Here is an 18,367-nt window from a genome sequence, read left to right as displayed (position 1 = left end):
TTAAAAATTCCCTCAAAAAGCATTAAATCATTTTGACTCTCCCCAAAAATCATTTCAATTTTACACATGAACGCAGAACAAGGGGTTCTTTTTCTCTTTACATCCTTCTCCCCGCCCCCTCTCTATCCAGTAGCTCATGATCCCACCTCCTCACTGCCTTACAGTCTCATACCGGCACACTGCTCTCCATTCAGCCGTATGCAGATTGCGGGTCTGGGGAGGTGGGACGAGGGCAGGGCCGCTGGAATGCGACGTGTCTCGCGACGCTCTTAAAAACACTTCTCTTTCCGCCTCTCCACAAACTACCTTCAAGAAGTTCACCTGCGAGTTGAGTCCGCCCCGCCTCCGAGCGAAAGTCCAAACCCGAGCGCACTGCACCGGAGCGAGATGCCTGGAAACGCAACACCAACACCGGTGAGATTAGACAGGAAGCCCCTAGCACAACTACTCTGTAGTGGGTTGTTTATTTTGTCAGGGCTGTATTTTCTTCTTTGGCGTTCCTCAGGCATTCGGCGTGTTCTGCAGGGGATGTCGGAGATTAATAGACATGGGGTTCTTCGGAATGTCAGCTAACTTTTTTTTTTTTTTTTCTTCATGTGTTATATAACTGCCTGCGACCATTTGGGAAGATATTGAGCAAGCGCTCAGCTGCAAGTCAATGTAAAGCTAGGCTTTAAAAATCGTAAAAGCAAGTTAAATTATAGGGCATAACACTGAAATACGAGAACTACTTAAAAAAAGAAATAATAAAATAATTGTGAATGCTAAACAGAAATGTGAATAGTTTTCACACGTTGTGACTACTAAAGCTCTACTACACGTTTTGACTACTAAAGCTCTACTGCCCTGTTGAACTTTATGGAGATACAGTTCATTGAACGCAGTTGTCCTTGGTGCACATTGTCACAATGTAAGCTTGCCAGAAAACTGGCTCTTGTAACTGAATGTAAAGAAACGCTTTTATTAATTATTCGTTTCATTCCTTCATAATTGTTTTAAGTGATAAAAAATGTCATATTGCACAAAATAATTGTTTGATATTAGTATTGAAATTAATCCATTTATCTATACATTTACACCATTTAAAACGTTATGAAAAATATCTGTCAACTTTCAATTTTTAGTCAAATCTGCTGTCACTATATAGTTGATTCTTGTCTAAACGTATGGAAGTGTGGTGTGATTGTTCACTTTTTCATCAAACTGCTATATCACTGAATTATGATAACAGTGGAATAGTTTGGAGGACAAAATGATGTGAAACTGATGTGAAACTGATGTGAAACCAACATACAAAACCACTGCTATAGTGGTTAAAAAAAACTTGTGTGTATATAGTCCAAGTCATGGATCAGAGTTCAACTAGAGAGGCACCCAGAACTCGAGAGGAAGTATTATGCTTGATTGTTTTGGTTGTTTTGTGCATGCAAGCTGTATAACAGATAAATGTTTAACTTTATATTAAACTTTATGTAAAATGTCATTCTCAGAGATAAGAGTAAAACACCAGGGTGGAGTTTTTCCAATGTGCTTTCAATAAAATGTTATTTTAAAATTTTAGAAATCACTTCAAATGATAACTAAATTAATAACACCACTCTGAAGCACTGATTTCACTGATAAAAGCAGTGAACTTTTAAAATGGCTGCCTCCTCTGTCACGTATTATTCAGAAGGACAAAGAAGCCCCTCCACATTCCTTTTTGTTATGGACAGCCAGATGTCTGTTTAAAAAAAAAAACATCTTATAAAACAAACCTACAAAAACGTTAGAAGATTCTACCCAGATCTGTTGTCTTAGAAAACACCGAAATATGACACCTGCAGCCTGTAAGACAGGCGTACAAAGATTCAGAGTCTGTTAGACCCTGTTCAGAGGTTAGAGTTTATTAAGCTGATTTAATGCCTTTCATTCATATATTCAGGCTGTTATCTTTGACTTCTACAGTTTTCATTCTTAAAAAGGTCTGTACTAGACTGCATGCCTTTAGCACAAAAAATAAAAAGAAAGAAAGCGTGTATTTAAGAGAGGTGGTCTGTCAGTGCGATTCACTAGAAATCATTAGGGTGTGTAATGAATGAATCTATTTGTTTTTCAAGCACTCCGCGAGTAAATTCGAGACAGGGGTATGAAGAAAAGGCTGAGCGTATAGCTAAAATACGTCATTGACTTGAGTTGTAAGTGCATGATTTATCCTTTTCTTTTATCTGACTTGTAACAGCCAGCAAGAATTTCATATCTGACCCTGTGTGAGGGTGTGTGTCCTGTCCAAAGTTGATGCATTCCTAGTTAATGAATATAATGGTCTGTTTATGAAGCAGCGTTGGTTTTCCTGTAGCTCGTGCTGCACAAACCCAGTATTTTTCCACCTTGGTTCTCAGTGAGAAGCTCTGCAGGGAACTGAGGTTGAGGCAATACAGCGTATGAGTGTTTGTGAGAGCGAGAGATGCGAGTTAGCCACATCATTAAGGCTACAACAGCTGCACACTGACCACACTGTATTTATGACACCCAATCTGAGGCAAATAGCTGTAACACACAATGATATATTAAGTACTTATTTATCCTTCATACCACAAACACTTTGTACATTTCACAGCATGCATACTATGGATTTTCCAAACTAAGAAAAGTGAAGTAAAGTAATTTGCGTCTTTATGATTTGGTTAATATCATTTTAATCTATGGAATACTAAAGACATATTGGAAAACTTATGTCCATTGCTTTGATTTATTATTTATACACACACTCTTCAAATTTTTGGGGTTAGTAAGATTTTTTTGAAGTTTATTATGTTCAGAAAGACTTAAAATAAAAAATACAATAAAACAGTAAACTTATTGAAATAAATTGAAAGTTAATTTTGATTTGATTAATGAATCCTTGATAAATATTTAATAAAAAAAAAAAAAAAAAAAAAAAAAAAAAAAATAAATATATATATATATATATATATATATATACACACACACACACACACACACACACACACACACATACACACAGTATATACTGGATCCATTAAAGAAACAGAATCATCGAACTCTGTGATTCCCATTTCTATTTATTAAATTTGAAATGTAGTTGAATCTAAGGGTAGAATATTTAAACCGTTGTTGTTTATCATTCTGTGTGTCTTTATAAGTCATAAACTGCAGACAGTAAATGAATTATATTACTGTAATTAGAAGAAAGTACATGAAAGGTTAATGCACTGTAGGTCAAACAGTAGAGAGTGGTGCCATCAATGCCAGTGTCATGGGTTTGATTGCCAGGTAAAGCACGAACTGATGAAATGTATCCCTTGAATGCAGTGCGCCTGTAAACTCAGATAATCGCTCAGATAGGTCAAACTCAGTCTGACATGATGACATCATTATCACATGGCACAGCTGATTGGTTTTCTTTTGTATCAGCAGCCAATGAGTTTGCTGCTCAACAATCAAATATCTGACCCTCCACCTTCCCCAGCTCCACCTGTAGATCTGCTATGGGGTGATTCATGCATGCTATATAGGGGGTATTTCATATGTTATATGTGCAGCAGCAGTATTTCTTACATGCTCACAGCAGCATGTTGTGAATGCATGGACGGTAACAAGTCGAAACCAAAAAGAGTAGCACATTACCATGCTAAACCCTCAGAGAGTTGTCGTGATAGAAATAAAATTCTAATACTACATAACAATATGCATATGTGTTTGTAGGATCTGCAAAAGTCCACTAATGTGGTTTACCAGGCCCATCATGTCAGCCGCAGCAAGAGAGGGCAGGTCGTGGGAACCAGAGGAGGTTTCAGAGGATGTACAGTCTGGCTCACAGGTAATGCATGAACACACAAACCAGTTAAAATAAATACATAATGCAAAACCTGCAACATGTTTGAATAAAGAAATCCAAAACATGCTTCTGTTTAAAAATAGCAATGACACAAGATGTCAGACTAACCAGATTGAAATGGGGAAATAATTTCATGAACCCGTGACACCTGTAAAGCAAGTTTGTCAGAACTTGAAACCTCATGCGCTGATGATAACGTTTTTCAACACAATGGGTTTTTCAATACAGTTTCTTTGCTTTCTGTACCTCCGCTGCTCCCTCAAGTGTGATTCAAGTTTCATGTCATGAAAGTGAAACAGATGCATGTTCCTTGTTAATGGAAATAACTTGCAAACATTTTTTTTCTTTACTTAAAAGGAAGTCATCATGAGATTAATCACAATTTGTAATTTTAATTGCACACTATTTTTTTTATAATTTTATAAAGTATTGTTTAAAAGTTTGGGGTTTTCTCTCTTATGCACTTGATCAAAAATACAGTAAAAATGTCATGTGAATAACATTACAATCTAATCTGGCAATCTGACCTTTGAATGGTAGTGTAGCCATATCAAATAATCTCCAGGTGTAAGGAATAACTTTGTGTGTGTGCGCAGGTCTGTCAGGGGCTGGTAAGACAACGGTGGGATTCGCTTTAGAAGAGTATCTGGTCTCTCACGCCATTCCCTGCTACTCCTTGGATGGTGATAACATCCGTCACGGCCTGAATAAGAACCTGGGCTTTACTTCTGAGGATCGAGAGGAGAATATTCGGCGTATTGCTGAAGTGGCCAAACTGTTTGCAGATGCTGGGCTTGTTTGCATTACAAGTTTCATCTCTCCGTTTACCAAAGTGAGCTATCTAACCAACGACTGGGATTGTTTTATCAGTAATACTGTGAAATTAGATTTTAAGTCAAAGAATCAAATCAAAATCACAACTCTAAGATGTTTTGAGAGGTTTTAAATCCACTGCAGTATTAATGGCCACCAGTTGTTTGTTTTAGAAAATACTGTCATTCAAAGTGAGTTACAAATGAAAATTACCAAAGTAGCCAAAACCGACTGCTGTGTTTTCATTTTCTTTAACCATTTTTAACCATAGAAAATGTGTAATGCTCAACATCTTACCTCTGCAGGACCGTGATGAGGCCCGGAAGATTCATGACAAATCAGGTTTACCATTTTTTGAGGTGTATGTGAACGCTCCTTTGGAAGTGTGTGAGAGCAGAGACGTTAAAGGACTCTACAAAAAAGCAAGAGCTGGAGAGATTAAAGGTGATATTAAAAAGCGAACCTTTAAAACTGTGCATTTCCAAAAAGCATTTTGTAAAAACTAATCATTTATTTGCCTTTTTTACTCAGGCTTCACCGGTATAGATTCTGAGTATGAGTCTCCAGATGCTCCTGAGCTGATTCTGAAGACCGGAGAGCTCACAGTGAATGAATGCATTCAGCAGCTGGTTGACCTTTTGAAGGAGCAGGTTAGTCAGGAGCTGAACACAAGGTTGGGAATACCCTTCATTTGCCATTTCCCAGTTGGTGCACGTACCTTTATTGTTTAAGTACCTCAAGGTCAAAAGTCCAAGGTTAAACTACCTGCAAAGCCTCTGGTACCATATCTGTTTGAAGAACACAACCTTAATAGATAGGGTAGGATTGTTTTACTCCAGTTCACTTGCAGTAAAAATTAAGGAATAGAGGGATAGTTTAACAAACAATAAAACTCATTATTTATTTACTTAGCCTCATGTCATTCCAAACCCATTGTCATTTTCCTCTGTCGAAGGCAAAATACATTAGCATTTAAAAGTTTGAGGTCAGATTTTTCTTCTTTTTAAGAAATGAAAAGAGATCTATTATGCCCCTTTTTATAATATGTAATATGTGACCATGGATCACAAAACCAGTAATAAGGGTCAATTTTTCAAAATTGAGATTTATACATAATCTGAAAGCTGAATAAATAAGCTTTCCATTGATGTATGGTTTGTTAGGGTAGGACAATATTTGGTCAAGATACAACTATTTGAATACCTGTAATCTGAGGATCCAAAAAAATCTAAATATTGAGAAATTTGCCTTTAAAGTTGTCCAAATAAAGTTCCTAACAATGTATATTACTAATCAAAAATACGTTTTGATATATTTACAGTAGGAATTTTACAAAATATCTTCATGGAACATGATCTTTACTTAATTTCCTAATGATTTTTTGCCATAAAAGAAAAATCAATAATTTTGACTCCTACAATGTATTTTTGGCTATTGCTACAAAATATACTCCAGCAACTTAAGACTGGTTTTGTGGTCCAGGGTCACATATAAGCCTCAGGTGTCCCCAGAATGTTTTTGTGAAGTTCAAGCTTAAAATACCCCACAGATAATTTATTATATCATTTTGAAAAAATGCCTATTTTGAGTGGAAGAAGAAACATTTTGTGCATGTCTCTTTAAATGCAAATGAGCTGCTGCTCCCCGCCCTCTTTTCCAGAGCAGAGCTGAGCTTTTACTTTTACAGCTCGTACCTCAGATATTCTGCCCAAAAAACATGTTTGGCCTTGATTATCATGTCTATCGAGCTGAAATCATGCATTTTAAAGCCATATTAGTTTAAACTTCTGATTTTCTGAGTGCACACATCCAAAGCACACGTGCAGAAAACGATATGTGAGTAATAAATTAAGTTCTCTTTCATGTCTTATTGCACTTAAACTTCAAATACACATTTAGTTTATGTTAAAAACACGTGAGTTACAAAACAGTCGGTTATGTCTGTGAAGGGGAACAGCTGGAAATGAAATCGCATGTTTATATTAGATGTCTGTTGCACAGTAAATAAATTAGTCCTCTGAAGCTGAGACTCTAAATAATGTTCTGTGCTCGTCTGTGTAGCCAAAGTAGTGTTGCCAAGTCTGTGGTTTTACTTTAACACTGTTGCTGCGAGTTGTTTTTGATGTCCGCGAGTTGAAGCAACCCCAATAACATCATATTTAGCCCCTAAAATACGAATGTACCAGGGGAACCCCGACAAAAAAACGTGTATTTTATCCCCCGAAATGTGATTTTTAATAGGGGACTCCCTCAAAATCTGATTAGGCTAGTTTTGAGTAGCAATTAGGCGGGTTTTGTTGTGAAAACCTGGCAACCCTGAGCGAAAGACAGAACAGTTAGCATGCTTTGCTTGAACTTTTGCCATGGTTTTAGAATTGGTACACCACTGTTCATTGCGCAAAAACAAAACTGAAGGCAACGTGGGTGGAAACGTGCAGATTAATGGGCGGTAATATTATAAGATCTCCTTTGTACATCACAGGAGGAGTGAAATCTGTGCTCGTTTTTTCACAAGCTTGCAGAGAAAGGCTTACCAAAACAAAGTTACTGGGTTGTTCTTTTTTTCACATTTTCTGTGATGGTTATAGCACTTAAACACAGAAAAAGTCTGATTTTTCGTAATATGTCACCTTCACTTGTATTCAGCAAAGACGTATTAAGCTGATCGAAATTGACAGATCTTACTTAGATACTGTAATAAAAAGTTTCACACATGTTATAAGCAATAGTCTTATTCACATCAAGGAATTCACATCTACTATAATTGAACAAACCTGACAAAATTGCAATTACAGCAATGAAAGTCATTTTTAAGGGTCAGATCAGATAAAAATAGCTCCCTAGAGTATCAGCTGCACATGCCATTTATTAGAAGGTTTTCTTTTTTTTTTTCATTCAACCCTTTGATGATTTCTCTTTTGCAGAGCATCGTTCCCGCTGGAGCTGTAGAGGAGATTAATGAACTCTTTGTGCCTGAGAACAGACTGACGCTGGCAAAGACAGACGCCGCCACCCTGTCCTCTATCAGCATCACCAAGGTAACCAGTAGCATTCGTCCTCAAGGCCAGGGACCAGTTCATGTGTTCATAAATATGAGTAAACTATTGGCAGGATGACACACAACTGCTTTTTCAGCCTGTGGACAGTGTGCAATTTTCAATTCAGATTTATTCCAGAAACCACAACAATGCTGTTCGTTAAACTTATTCTCAGCTATTATTCCATGATGTTATATAATACTACAGACAATCAGTCAGAACAGACATTTGGAAGAATATGATATTAGCAAACTGTTCCGTTTGTAAACACAGCTCTTTGTATTTGTGTGTGTAGTTGGACCTACAATGGGTGCAGGTGTTGGCTGAAGGATGGGCTAGTCCTCTAAAGGGCTTCATGAGGGAGAGAGAATACCTACAAGTCATTCACTTCAACACCCTACTGGATGGTAACGTACATGCTCACTTTTGTTACCACACTAGATACCTCCCTTCATCTTCCTCCATTTATTAGTACTACTAGTTTTTAATCTTTAGTACACACTGGTGTGTGGAAGTGTTCCAATGAGGAAGTCCTCAAAGTTTTTTGTTTTGTTTTAAATCAAACCTTAATTCATGTCCCAATCGCATTTTTGTGGTTAAATAAACATTACTTACACTATCAGAAAAAGAAAATTCTATTTTAGATTTTTACATTAATGTAATCAGTATTTTATTTATTAAAGCCAAGTATGAATCTCATCAAGGTAGTGTTTTTTAACATTTTAAATTCATTCCAAAATAATACCTCAAGGCAGTAACAATTTAAACAATATATTTTATCTGCGAACTTACATTCAGCTATTCTTTTTTAATAGTTAACTTTTTGACTAGTTTTGAATTTTTGGGATCATCAGTCATCAAAGCTCGGTAAATATTGTTCACAGACACATTTACTTTAAGGCGTTTTCAGCCAAAAACAGGAAACTTTTTATGCATTTTGCTTGTTTGTTTACATGACAATAGCATTTTGGGGTCTGACAATGCATAATTTTGAAAACCGGTTTTAAAGTGCAAGTTTTTGAAAACGCCACAGTTTCTGTGTAAACAGCCAATATGGGAATCTTTGAATCTTGGACGTTATGCGTGTGCGTAGTACATGTTAGGTATGTAGACGTGCAGTACGTGTCGATTTTAAAGACAAGCACCAACAAACACAGCGCTAACTACTGGCCTGGCATACGTAATACAGCATTTTTGGCAGTTTTCACAGATATGTGTAAAGGTCATTGCACACTGAGTCTGAAATTTTTGCACATTAAAAAATAAATACAACCTCACGTTGTGTCAATCACGTTTACACACTGCCTCTGAAAATTCAGATCCGTAGCAAGCATTTTGATAGGATAGAATGACGAATACGAAAAAAAAACGGAAAAACGCACACAAAAATTTCGGACTCCATGTGCAATGACCTTAAACGCGAATAGTTTTTGAAAACATGTATATGTCATGTATACATAAAACATTTTAAAAAACTACATCGTTGTCGTGTAAACGTAGCCTAAATTTCACCATGCTGATTATTCACTAAAAACTCCCACCGATCATGTTTTCATGCCATTTTAAGTGTTATTTTGATGTAACAAATTGTTTATATTTAGGTGTATGAGTTGTTTACTTACTTTTTTAAATTAGTCTTCCCATCAACCCTATTATATTGTTAATTCAGGCTGATTCACAAATGTGGAATGTGCATTAACACGTGAGTCGGGATTTATCGCATTAACCAATCATAGCTAAACATAACCAGTCATATCCAATCATATCGTGATGGAGACTTTCCCCCATTCATTCGCAATTACCCCCCATCAAACTCACTGCATGCTTTGGGGGGCGGGGTGGTAAAACTCAATGGGCTCATGGGAGGTGAGAAAGATGCAGACTGCTGCTGTAACGTTACCTCCTGGTGTCGCTGTTGGACACGTTTCTTTCGAAAAACAAGTGATTTATACACTTTATAATGTTATATTGCAGTTGATTTATTTTTGCACTACAATTTTTTTTCTCATCCAATATTTTGAGGAGACACTGCATCCCTTGCCTCCTCAGAGGAAACGCCCCTGACACACAACAATCAGACTTAGTCAGATTGGTCGTCTTTATGCTGGCGATGGTGCTTATACCAGCAGCAGAAGGCTGATTTAAGCTCTGCACTGTTATTTAGAAGATGTTTCATGCATAAAATAGCAGTTGCCAGAGCTGAAACTGCTTTCAGGAGACAGGATGATGCAATGATCTGGCTTCCTGTGAAACCCACAGGCTTTGTTTGGTTTAATTGGGTTGGTCAGCGAACATCGGTCAGGGGAGGGGGCTGTATTTTTAACAGTAGAAGCATAACATTTAAAGTGTACTGATTTACATTGTTAGTGGCATTGTTAAGGGGTATTTGCGGAGGCTTTTTCTATAATTAAAAAAAACGAAATAATTATAAAGAAACAGTTTCTGTTATTTCAGTCATCTCTTTATAATTATTTCTAATATATGCAGATTAACTTGCCTATTTCTGAATACAGGTGGTACCATCAACCTTTCAGTACCCATTGTTCTTCCTGTTGCAACGGAGATTAAAGAACGTCTACAAGGCAGTGAGGCTGTGGCTCTGGAGTACCAGGGAAAACGTGTTGCCATCTTACGCAACCCAGAGTTCTTTGAGCATCGAAAGGAAGAGAGATGTGCTCGCCAGTGGGGGACAACCTGCCCCAAACACCCTTACATAAAGGTATTAATCATTTTCCGCAAATGCCTTGATAATTAATGTATAACAAATCACCAAAGTATTGAAGAAAACTTTCAGAAGTCTCAGTTTAATACAGTTAGTACCAGAAAAAGAAACTCAGAAAGAGCAGAAAATTGTCTTTTAAATAAAAACTTTAAAAATAATTGGATTTCTGAAATTTGTAATATTTGCTTTTATAAAAAATTTAAATACAGCTAGATATAACTTACAAATGCACACTAACTATGTGCCTGTGAACAGATGGTTTTGGAAAGCGGTGATTGGCTGGTAGGAGGTGAGCTAGAGGTACTGGAGCGAATCAAGTGGAACGATGGGCTGGATCAGTACCGTCTCACTCCACGGGAGCTGAAGCAGAGATTTAAAGAGATGAAAGCAGGTAAAAGCAAATGGGTTAAAGAGGACTGTTAAGAGTTAACAAGTAACTAGGTTTACAGAGTGATCTTCTGGAGACACTTTAAACTTAATTAAGTTTTACAGTAGCCATGCATCTTCAATAAAAATCACTGTCATTCAGAATCTAGGATGTGATTTTGTAAAACCACGTGGTCAAACAGGTTCTTGGCGGCCAAAAATATGGCAGCAAGATTGCATTGGGGTGGTATCAGCTATATATGAAGCAAGGAATCCAAATGCTCATGTAGGGCACAATGTTAAAAATGTAATAATGTAACAATCCATTTTAAAACCCACAACTGTCACTTTCCTGGCTTGAAAAAGCATATGGATTGCAGGAAAAATACTATTAGATAGGGTGTGGCTAAAAGATGTCACATGTTTACCACATCTCAAGTATTCACTGGCTGGTGTCAATTTGAAAAAGTCAAATAAGATTCTCCACTTGAGCCTTGGATTTTTGTTTTCTTAGCGCCCTCTTGAGAAACTAATGATATTCTGTACTTTATGCAACAATTAATTAAAATAATGGAATTGATCGTTCCATTGTTTTCCCAGACGCCGTGTTTGCTTTTCAGCTCAGGAACCCGGTGCACAATGGCCATGCCCTGCTTATGACCGACACGCGTCGACGACTGGAGGAGCGTGGGTATCGAAGGCCAGTGCTGCTTTTGCATCCTTTGGGCGGCTGGACCAAAGATGATGACGTGTCTCTGGACTGGAGGATGAAACAGCATGCGGCCGTGCTGGAGGATGGCGTTCTAGACCCAAAATCCACCGTTGTGGCCATCTTTCCATCCCCTATGTTGTACGCTGGGCCTACAGAGGTATGAAGACTGTTGTCTTACATACATAGCATCTTAACAACCCTAAACCTTTTGAATGGCATTGTAAATAAAGTAATGTTAGGAACTTCTTTTGAATAAGTTATTACTTTGCAACCGTTGGGTTAGAAATTACCTTTTCCATTAAGGGGGAATATTTGCCCCCGGAATTGATTTTCCAGGCAATTTTTATAATCACCTTATTATTACAAAAAACATGTGTTGTCTTTAGTGTCAAATACTTACATTTACCCAGTTACGTTACAACTAACTATTGTCAATAACAATAGACTGTTTAAAAAAATTATACAGGTAGAAAACAGGAGCTCTTAGGGCTGCAAAATTATGACCAAAATTTTTTATATTGTAATAATGATTATTAATATCGATATAGAAAACAATATAAAACATTTTTTTTCCATTTCGTCACATTCTAGCTTCATAGACAAACATGTCGGTCCACAACATGAAAAACTCCCTTTATAATCACTGAAGCTATGAAATTAATCTTTTATTTACATCGTATCTGCACTCTTTATGATGAGTGTATTCGCTAGCGTGCACACTCATCAACATTCAGCGCTGACTTATCTAAGCACGTCTGATTGGCCAGTGCATTCCTATATTCAACAGGAACGCGCTTGATTGGTCATAAGGCTCAACACTGCACAAATTAGTGCGTAAACGTAATCTGATGCAGTGTGAGCTAATCTAAATTGACACTTTTAATTCATTTTCACATTTCATTTTAATTATGACAGCCGTAATACATTGTTTCATTTTTGCCCCTTTGTCTTGAATTTATGTTTTTGTTTTTTTGTTTTTTTGGGTGGCATTTTTGCCACAAGCCCTCGTTAGTTTCCGACCCTGGAACACTCTTATATAGTATATGTGTTTTATGAATGTATCACCATGTTGTTGGAAAGTATGTGATTTCAGATGCAGCCAAAAATTCCCATTAACTCTTCTCATTTTAGCCAAAACATACCCTTGTGGCTAACCTTGTCCATGTGTCTATCAGGTCCAGTGGCACTGCCGTGCAAGGATGGTAGCAGGTTCTAATTTCTACATTGTGGGTCGTGATCCTGCTGGGATGCCCCATCCAGAGTCAGGACAGGACCTGTATGATCCATCTCATGGAGGTAAAGTTCTGTCCATGGCTCCTGGACTTACCTCTGTGGAAATTATCCCCTTCAGAGTGGCTGCATACAATAATACCAAGAAAGCTATGGACTTCTATGATAAAGAAAGGTGAGTGCAAACAGTATTTAAAATACAGTTGAAGTCAAAAGTTTACATACATACTGTGTTGTTACCTGAATGATCCACAGCTGTGTTTTTTGTTTAGTGATTCATGTGTCCCTTGTTTGTCCTGAACAGTTAAACTGCCCGCTGTTCTTCTGAAAAATCCTTCAGGTCCCACAAATTCTTTGTTTTTTCAGCATTTTTGTGTATTTGAACCCTTTCCAACAATGACTGTATGATTTTGAGATCCTTCTTTTCACACTGAGGAAAACTGAGGGACTCATATGCAACCATTACAGAAGGTTAAAACGCTCACTGATGCCTCAGAAGGAAAAACGATGCATTAAGAGTCAGGGGGTGTAAATTTTTGAACAGAATGGAGATGTGTACATTTTTTTTTTTATTTTGCTTAAATACCATATATTTTTTTCATTTAGTACTGCCCTTCAGAAGCTACAGAAGATACTTACATGTTTCCCAGAAAACAAAATAAGTTAAATTTACCCTAATCTTTAAATTCAAAAAGTTTTCACCCCCTGGCTCTTAATGCATAATTTTTCCTTCTGAAGCATCAGTGAGCGTTTGAACCTTCTGTAATAGTTGCATATGAGTCCCTCAGTTGTCCTCAGTGTGAAAAGATGGATCTCAAAATCATACAGTCACCATACAGGCAATTTAACTATAAAGGACAAACAAGGGACTCATGAACAACTATCACTAAACAAAAAAAAACACAGCTGAGGATCATTCAGGTAACAACACAGGGTTAACAATCGAGTGTACATAAACTTTCGAACAGGGTCATTTTTATAAATTCAACTATTATTTTCTCTTGTGGACTATATGTAAATGTCTTTTATGTGAAATGTCTTATTCAGGTCAGTACTAAATAAAAATTAACATGCATTTTGTATGATCCCTCTTATTTTGGTAAAATAACTTTTTGCAGATTCTGCAAGGTGTACGTAAACTTTTGACTTCAACTGTAGGTTAAAGCATACTGGTTATAACGCTCTGTTATTGGTATAATTTAATTGAATAGTTTACTCAAAAAAACTAAAAATATACTGAAAACTGACTGAAAGTTCACAGAACAGAGCTGGTTAAATTTAGCATGTATCACTTGCACACCAGTGGATCCTCTGCAGTGAATGGGTGGCGTCTGAATCAGAGTTCAAGTTAATAAAAACATCGCAAGAATTCACAAGTAATCCACAAAACTCATGATAGTTTTGTTAATTATAAACACACAGCTTTTTGCTTCACAAAACGTTATTTGATAGACTGCAGTCATGTGGATTACTTGTGGCTTATTGTGATGTTTTATCAGCAGTTTGGACTTTTGGTGAAGTTATGTGATGCTAAATTTTTTTTCCCAAATCTGTTTCAATGCAGAACCAAACACATTTACATCTTGGTTGACCTGAGGAGTAAATAAGATTTTTTACAGACATCAAAATAAACGAATGTGATTGTAAAAGTGGTTCCGTTATGATCCTGAAACAGGAAAGGTAGTCTGCTTTTAGCTCTTTTTTTTTTTTTTTTCTTCCCCCCCAAACAATTCAGACATGCTGATTTTGAGTTCATCTCCGGGACCAGGATGCGCAAGCTGGCCCGCAGTGGAGAGAACCCTCCTGATGGCTTCATGGCCCCTAAAGCCTGGAAGGTCCTCACAGAGTATTACAATTCTATACAAAAAGACCAGTGATGACACAGACACACAGAAAACCTCAGAAGATCAAAGCACATGTGATCCACACTAAGAACAACTCAGTACACTAAACTACTTCAAGGCATTGAAAAATGAAGGCGCATTATTACGAGCTGGTAGCAAAGGTGGTAATAATTTCCTGTGAAGAATTATTTTACTACAACATTGTTTTTAAATGAAAATATGAACAGGCTTTTCAACTGTGAAATTTAAACTGATGTGCCTTGATTAACAGATTGTCAGTCCCAAAGAGATTATGAGATCTTGTTTTTAAATGGTATTTAGAAATGTGTCTTGTATGGCATTTAAAAGAAAAAAATATATCAGTTGTAATCTAAATTAAGCAATTACTGTACTGTTCAAAAGTTTGAGGTTGGTCATTTTTTTTTTTTAAGTTTTTTTAAAGTTTCTAATGATTAACAAAGTTGTCATTTGATTACAAATGCAGTTAAAACAGTAATATTATAAAAATAACTTTTTAAATTGTCATTTTTTGCTGTGATGGCAAAGATGAATTTAAGCATCCATTACTCCAGTCTTCAGTGTCACATGATTGTTCAGAAATCATTCTAATATGCTAATTTGGTGCTCAAGAAACATTTATTATTATTATCAAAGATGAAAACAGTGCTGCTGAATATTTTTGTAGATACTGTGATACTTTTTACAGGATTCTCTGATGAAATGTTCTGTAACAATATAAACATTGTTTCTGTATCTTGCTAAATATAAGTATTATTTTCTTTTTAAAAAACTATTACTGACCCCAAACTTATAGTTGACATGTGAAAGCAGTGTTCATGCAACTGCAAAAGCAGTCAGATTTTACCTTGAAACCAGAATAATTTTGTTTACATTTTCCAATTTTTGTTTTCTATTATCTGGGGACCATATTGGGAAAAGCAAAGTAGGGAAAATAATAATATTTATTTTAAAGACAATAATGAATAACACTGTTTTTTAGAAAAAAAAAAAAAAAGATTTAACAGTGAATGCAATATAATGTCATCTGGATATCTGAATATCTCTTTTAATTAAATCTTTTTACTCTGATTACATAATTTTGACCATGTGGTTGCTTTTTAGGTGTTCACAGCGTGTGACTGTATGTACAGCTTGCTTTCTGTTTTCTGAAACAAGGGCAAAAGTTACATTTAACAGATGGATGGCGTAACTGGGTGCATCCACAGAATTATTGACCCTCTGTTGCCATCTGGTGGTCACCAGTGTACAGAAACCACATAAAATAGCTGATTATGCAAATATAACTTAAGCTAACAGTTACACTGCACATTCAAACTGTTTTGTGGAACCTTTAATTCCCGTATGATGCAAAAACCCATTCATAATCGGTTTATAGGAGGTCACAGCCTGAACGCAGGCGTAATGCGCCCTAGAAAATAGTCCCAGAATCTGTTACGGGTGAATAACTCCTAAGATGATGGATGGATGGATTTAGGGAGCAGGGCTGTGAAGGTGCTCCGCTAGACCCTAGGCATTCCCAAATGGATTTAGGGGATTCCCAATTAGACTTAGTGTGGATGAGAGCATTAGATCCAATATGTTCTAGGTAACCCTATTTAAATCTGCTAACTGCAGTTGCAGTGCTGTGCAGTTCTGAAAGGTTACAGTGAGTATGTACAGGATGTGTGGCATGGATTTTCCCAGGGAACAAGCATCTATAAAATAAGCCACTGGAGGCATGGAGACCTACTTTGGGTTGGGGACAGGACATACTCACCCATTTCCCTAAATCTAGTGCCTTGTGTTAATACAGTGTTTCCCAACCCTTGTTCCTGGAGCCCCCCCCCAACACATTTTGGATATCTCCCTTTGCTATTTTAGATCTTGGAGTACTGACAAGTTGAATCGGGTGAGTTTGATTAGAGAGAGTGTGTAGAGGTGTTCTAGGAAAAAAGTTGTGCAACACTAAAAGCTGAATGGGTTTAAAGACCCCATGAAATTGTCACCTATTTCATGTTGAAACAGCCACATCTTTATATCAGGGTTATTTATAGTTTTTATATTCTTTTAGAATCTTTATAATCTAGTATTTATATACTCTTATAATATTTAGCTTTTATTTGATAGATTTTTAAAATATTGCTATTTAGGTTTAATTTATTTTTATTGAAGCTTTTATTTATTTCCAGTTAGTAAATTTATAAATAAGTGTTGCAACTTAATTTTATTTCACTTCAGTGCCAGGGCAATTTTTTTTTCTAATTTTTATTTGAAGTTTTATTTTATTTCAGCTTTATTTAAATTAAAAATCATTTTAATAATTTCCTTTTAACGATAACACTTCAGCTATAAACGCGCTAAAGGTGAATTTTGTCAGTATTTAGGAATTAATACTGACGCACACAGACAAAACCGAGATTTCAATTTCATTTAACGTGTCAAATTACCTTTTTTATTCCCTCGTTCTTCAAGGCACTTTTTTTCAAGGTTTTGCTTAGCTTTTTTTTTTCATAAAACATAGTGTTATTATTTAAACAGCAAGGAGTACTTTAATGTAGTGTACAACAGGTGGCGCAAGGTCAATTATTATAGTGTCAATGCTTTAACCAGCTTCTAAAAATTTCCATCAGAAACAAATAGTTTAATTGGAAACTATAAATATATGCATACATTTACTATAATAAAGTCTAATATTACGAATATAGGCCAACACACGTCTAAAACAACAGTGATTTAATCTTTAATTTGCAAAGTATGCATGAACCAGCATACAGATCAAAAGGCTGATAAGTCACAGTCATATTTCTCAAAATGCTTCTGAAGATGTTTCATGCTGTAGTTTTTGTTGTTGTTGTTGTTGTAAGTAGGCCTACTAACTCTAATACACTAAAAAATGATATAGCTTTTTAAGGAATTCTCTTCTGCTCACCATGCCTGCATTTATTTGATCAAAAGTACAAAAGTATTTAAAATAACTGTTTTCTATTTGAATATATTTAAAAATGCAATTTATTCCTGTGATTTCAAAGCTGAATTTTTAGCATCATTACTCATGATCCTTCAGAAATAATTTTAATATTCTGATTTGCTGCTCAAAAAACATTTATTATTATTACACTGCAAAAAAAAGGCTTATCCTACCTAGTATTTTTGTCTTGTTTCTAGTCAAAATATCTAAAAATTAAGATGCATTTACTAAATAAGCAAAATCACATAAGGTATTTAGTCTTGTCATTTTGCTTATCTAGTAAATGCATCTTAATTTAAGAATTTGTAGATATTTTGACTAGAAACAAGACAAAATACTAAGTAAGATAAGCCCTATTTCTAGTGTATGTTGAAAACAGCTAAGTAGATTTTTTTTTCAGGTTTCTTTGATGAATAGAAAGTTCAGAAGAACAGCATTGATCAGAAACAGAAATCTTTTGTAACATGATAAATGTCTTTATCATCACTTTTGATGAATTTAAAGCATCCTTGCTCAATAAAAGTATTAATTTCTATAATTTCTTTCCCAATAAACAAATAAATAACTCCATGCTTTTGAATGGCATAGTGTACAATGTTACAAAAGCTTTGAATCTTTATATTCATCCAAGAATCCTGAAAAAAAAAAAAAAATACTCACCTGTTTTAAATATTGATGATAATATTAATAATATTAAAATGTTTCTTGAACAGCAAATCAGCATATTAGAATGTGACACTGAAGGAGAAATGATGCTAAAAATTAAGCTTTGATCACAGGAATAAATTACATTTTAAAATAAATTCAAATAGAAAGCAGTTATTTTAATAGTA

At 35.8% G+C, this 18,367-nt stretch overlaps 1 protein-coding gene across 1 annotated transcript; it reads left to right on the top strand.

The window, feature by feature from the left end:
- The first annotated feature begins 171 nt into the window (after positions 1 to 171).
- On the top strand, positions 172 to 15,663 carry papss2a (3'-phosphoadenosine 5'-phosphosulfate synthase 2a). The gene is made up of 12 exons (XM_051133422.1): positions 172 to 414; positions 3,709 to 3,823; positions 4,438 to 4,673; positions 4,960 to 5,098; positions 5,186 to 5,304; positions 7,579 to 7,692; positions 7,988 to 8,099; positions 10,206 to 10,411; positions 10,670 to 10,805; positions 11,381 to 11,649; positions 12,668 to 12,897; positions 14,458 to 15,663. Exons 1-12 carry the CDS (start codon positions 388 to 390, stop codon positions 14,597 to 14,599), a joined length of 1,845 nt encoding a protein of 614 aa, XP_050989379.1. The 5' UTR covers positions 172 to 387; the 3' UTR covers positions 14,600 to 15,663.
- The last annotated feature ends 2,704 nt before the right edge of the window (positions 15,664 to 18,367 follow it).

The sequence above is a fragment of the Labeo rohita genome, chromosome 17 (genome assembly GCF_022985175.1).
Source record: "Labeo rohita strain BAU-BD-2019 chromosome 17, IGBB_LRoh.1.0, whole genome shotgun sequence".
Lineage (NCBI taxonomy): Eukaryota > Metazoa > Chordata > Actinopteri > Cypriniformes > Cyprinidae > Labeo > Labeo rohita.
Note: the sequence above shows the minus strand (reverse complement) of the source record. Positions and strands in the feature narration are given on the sequence as shown.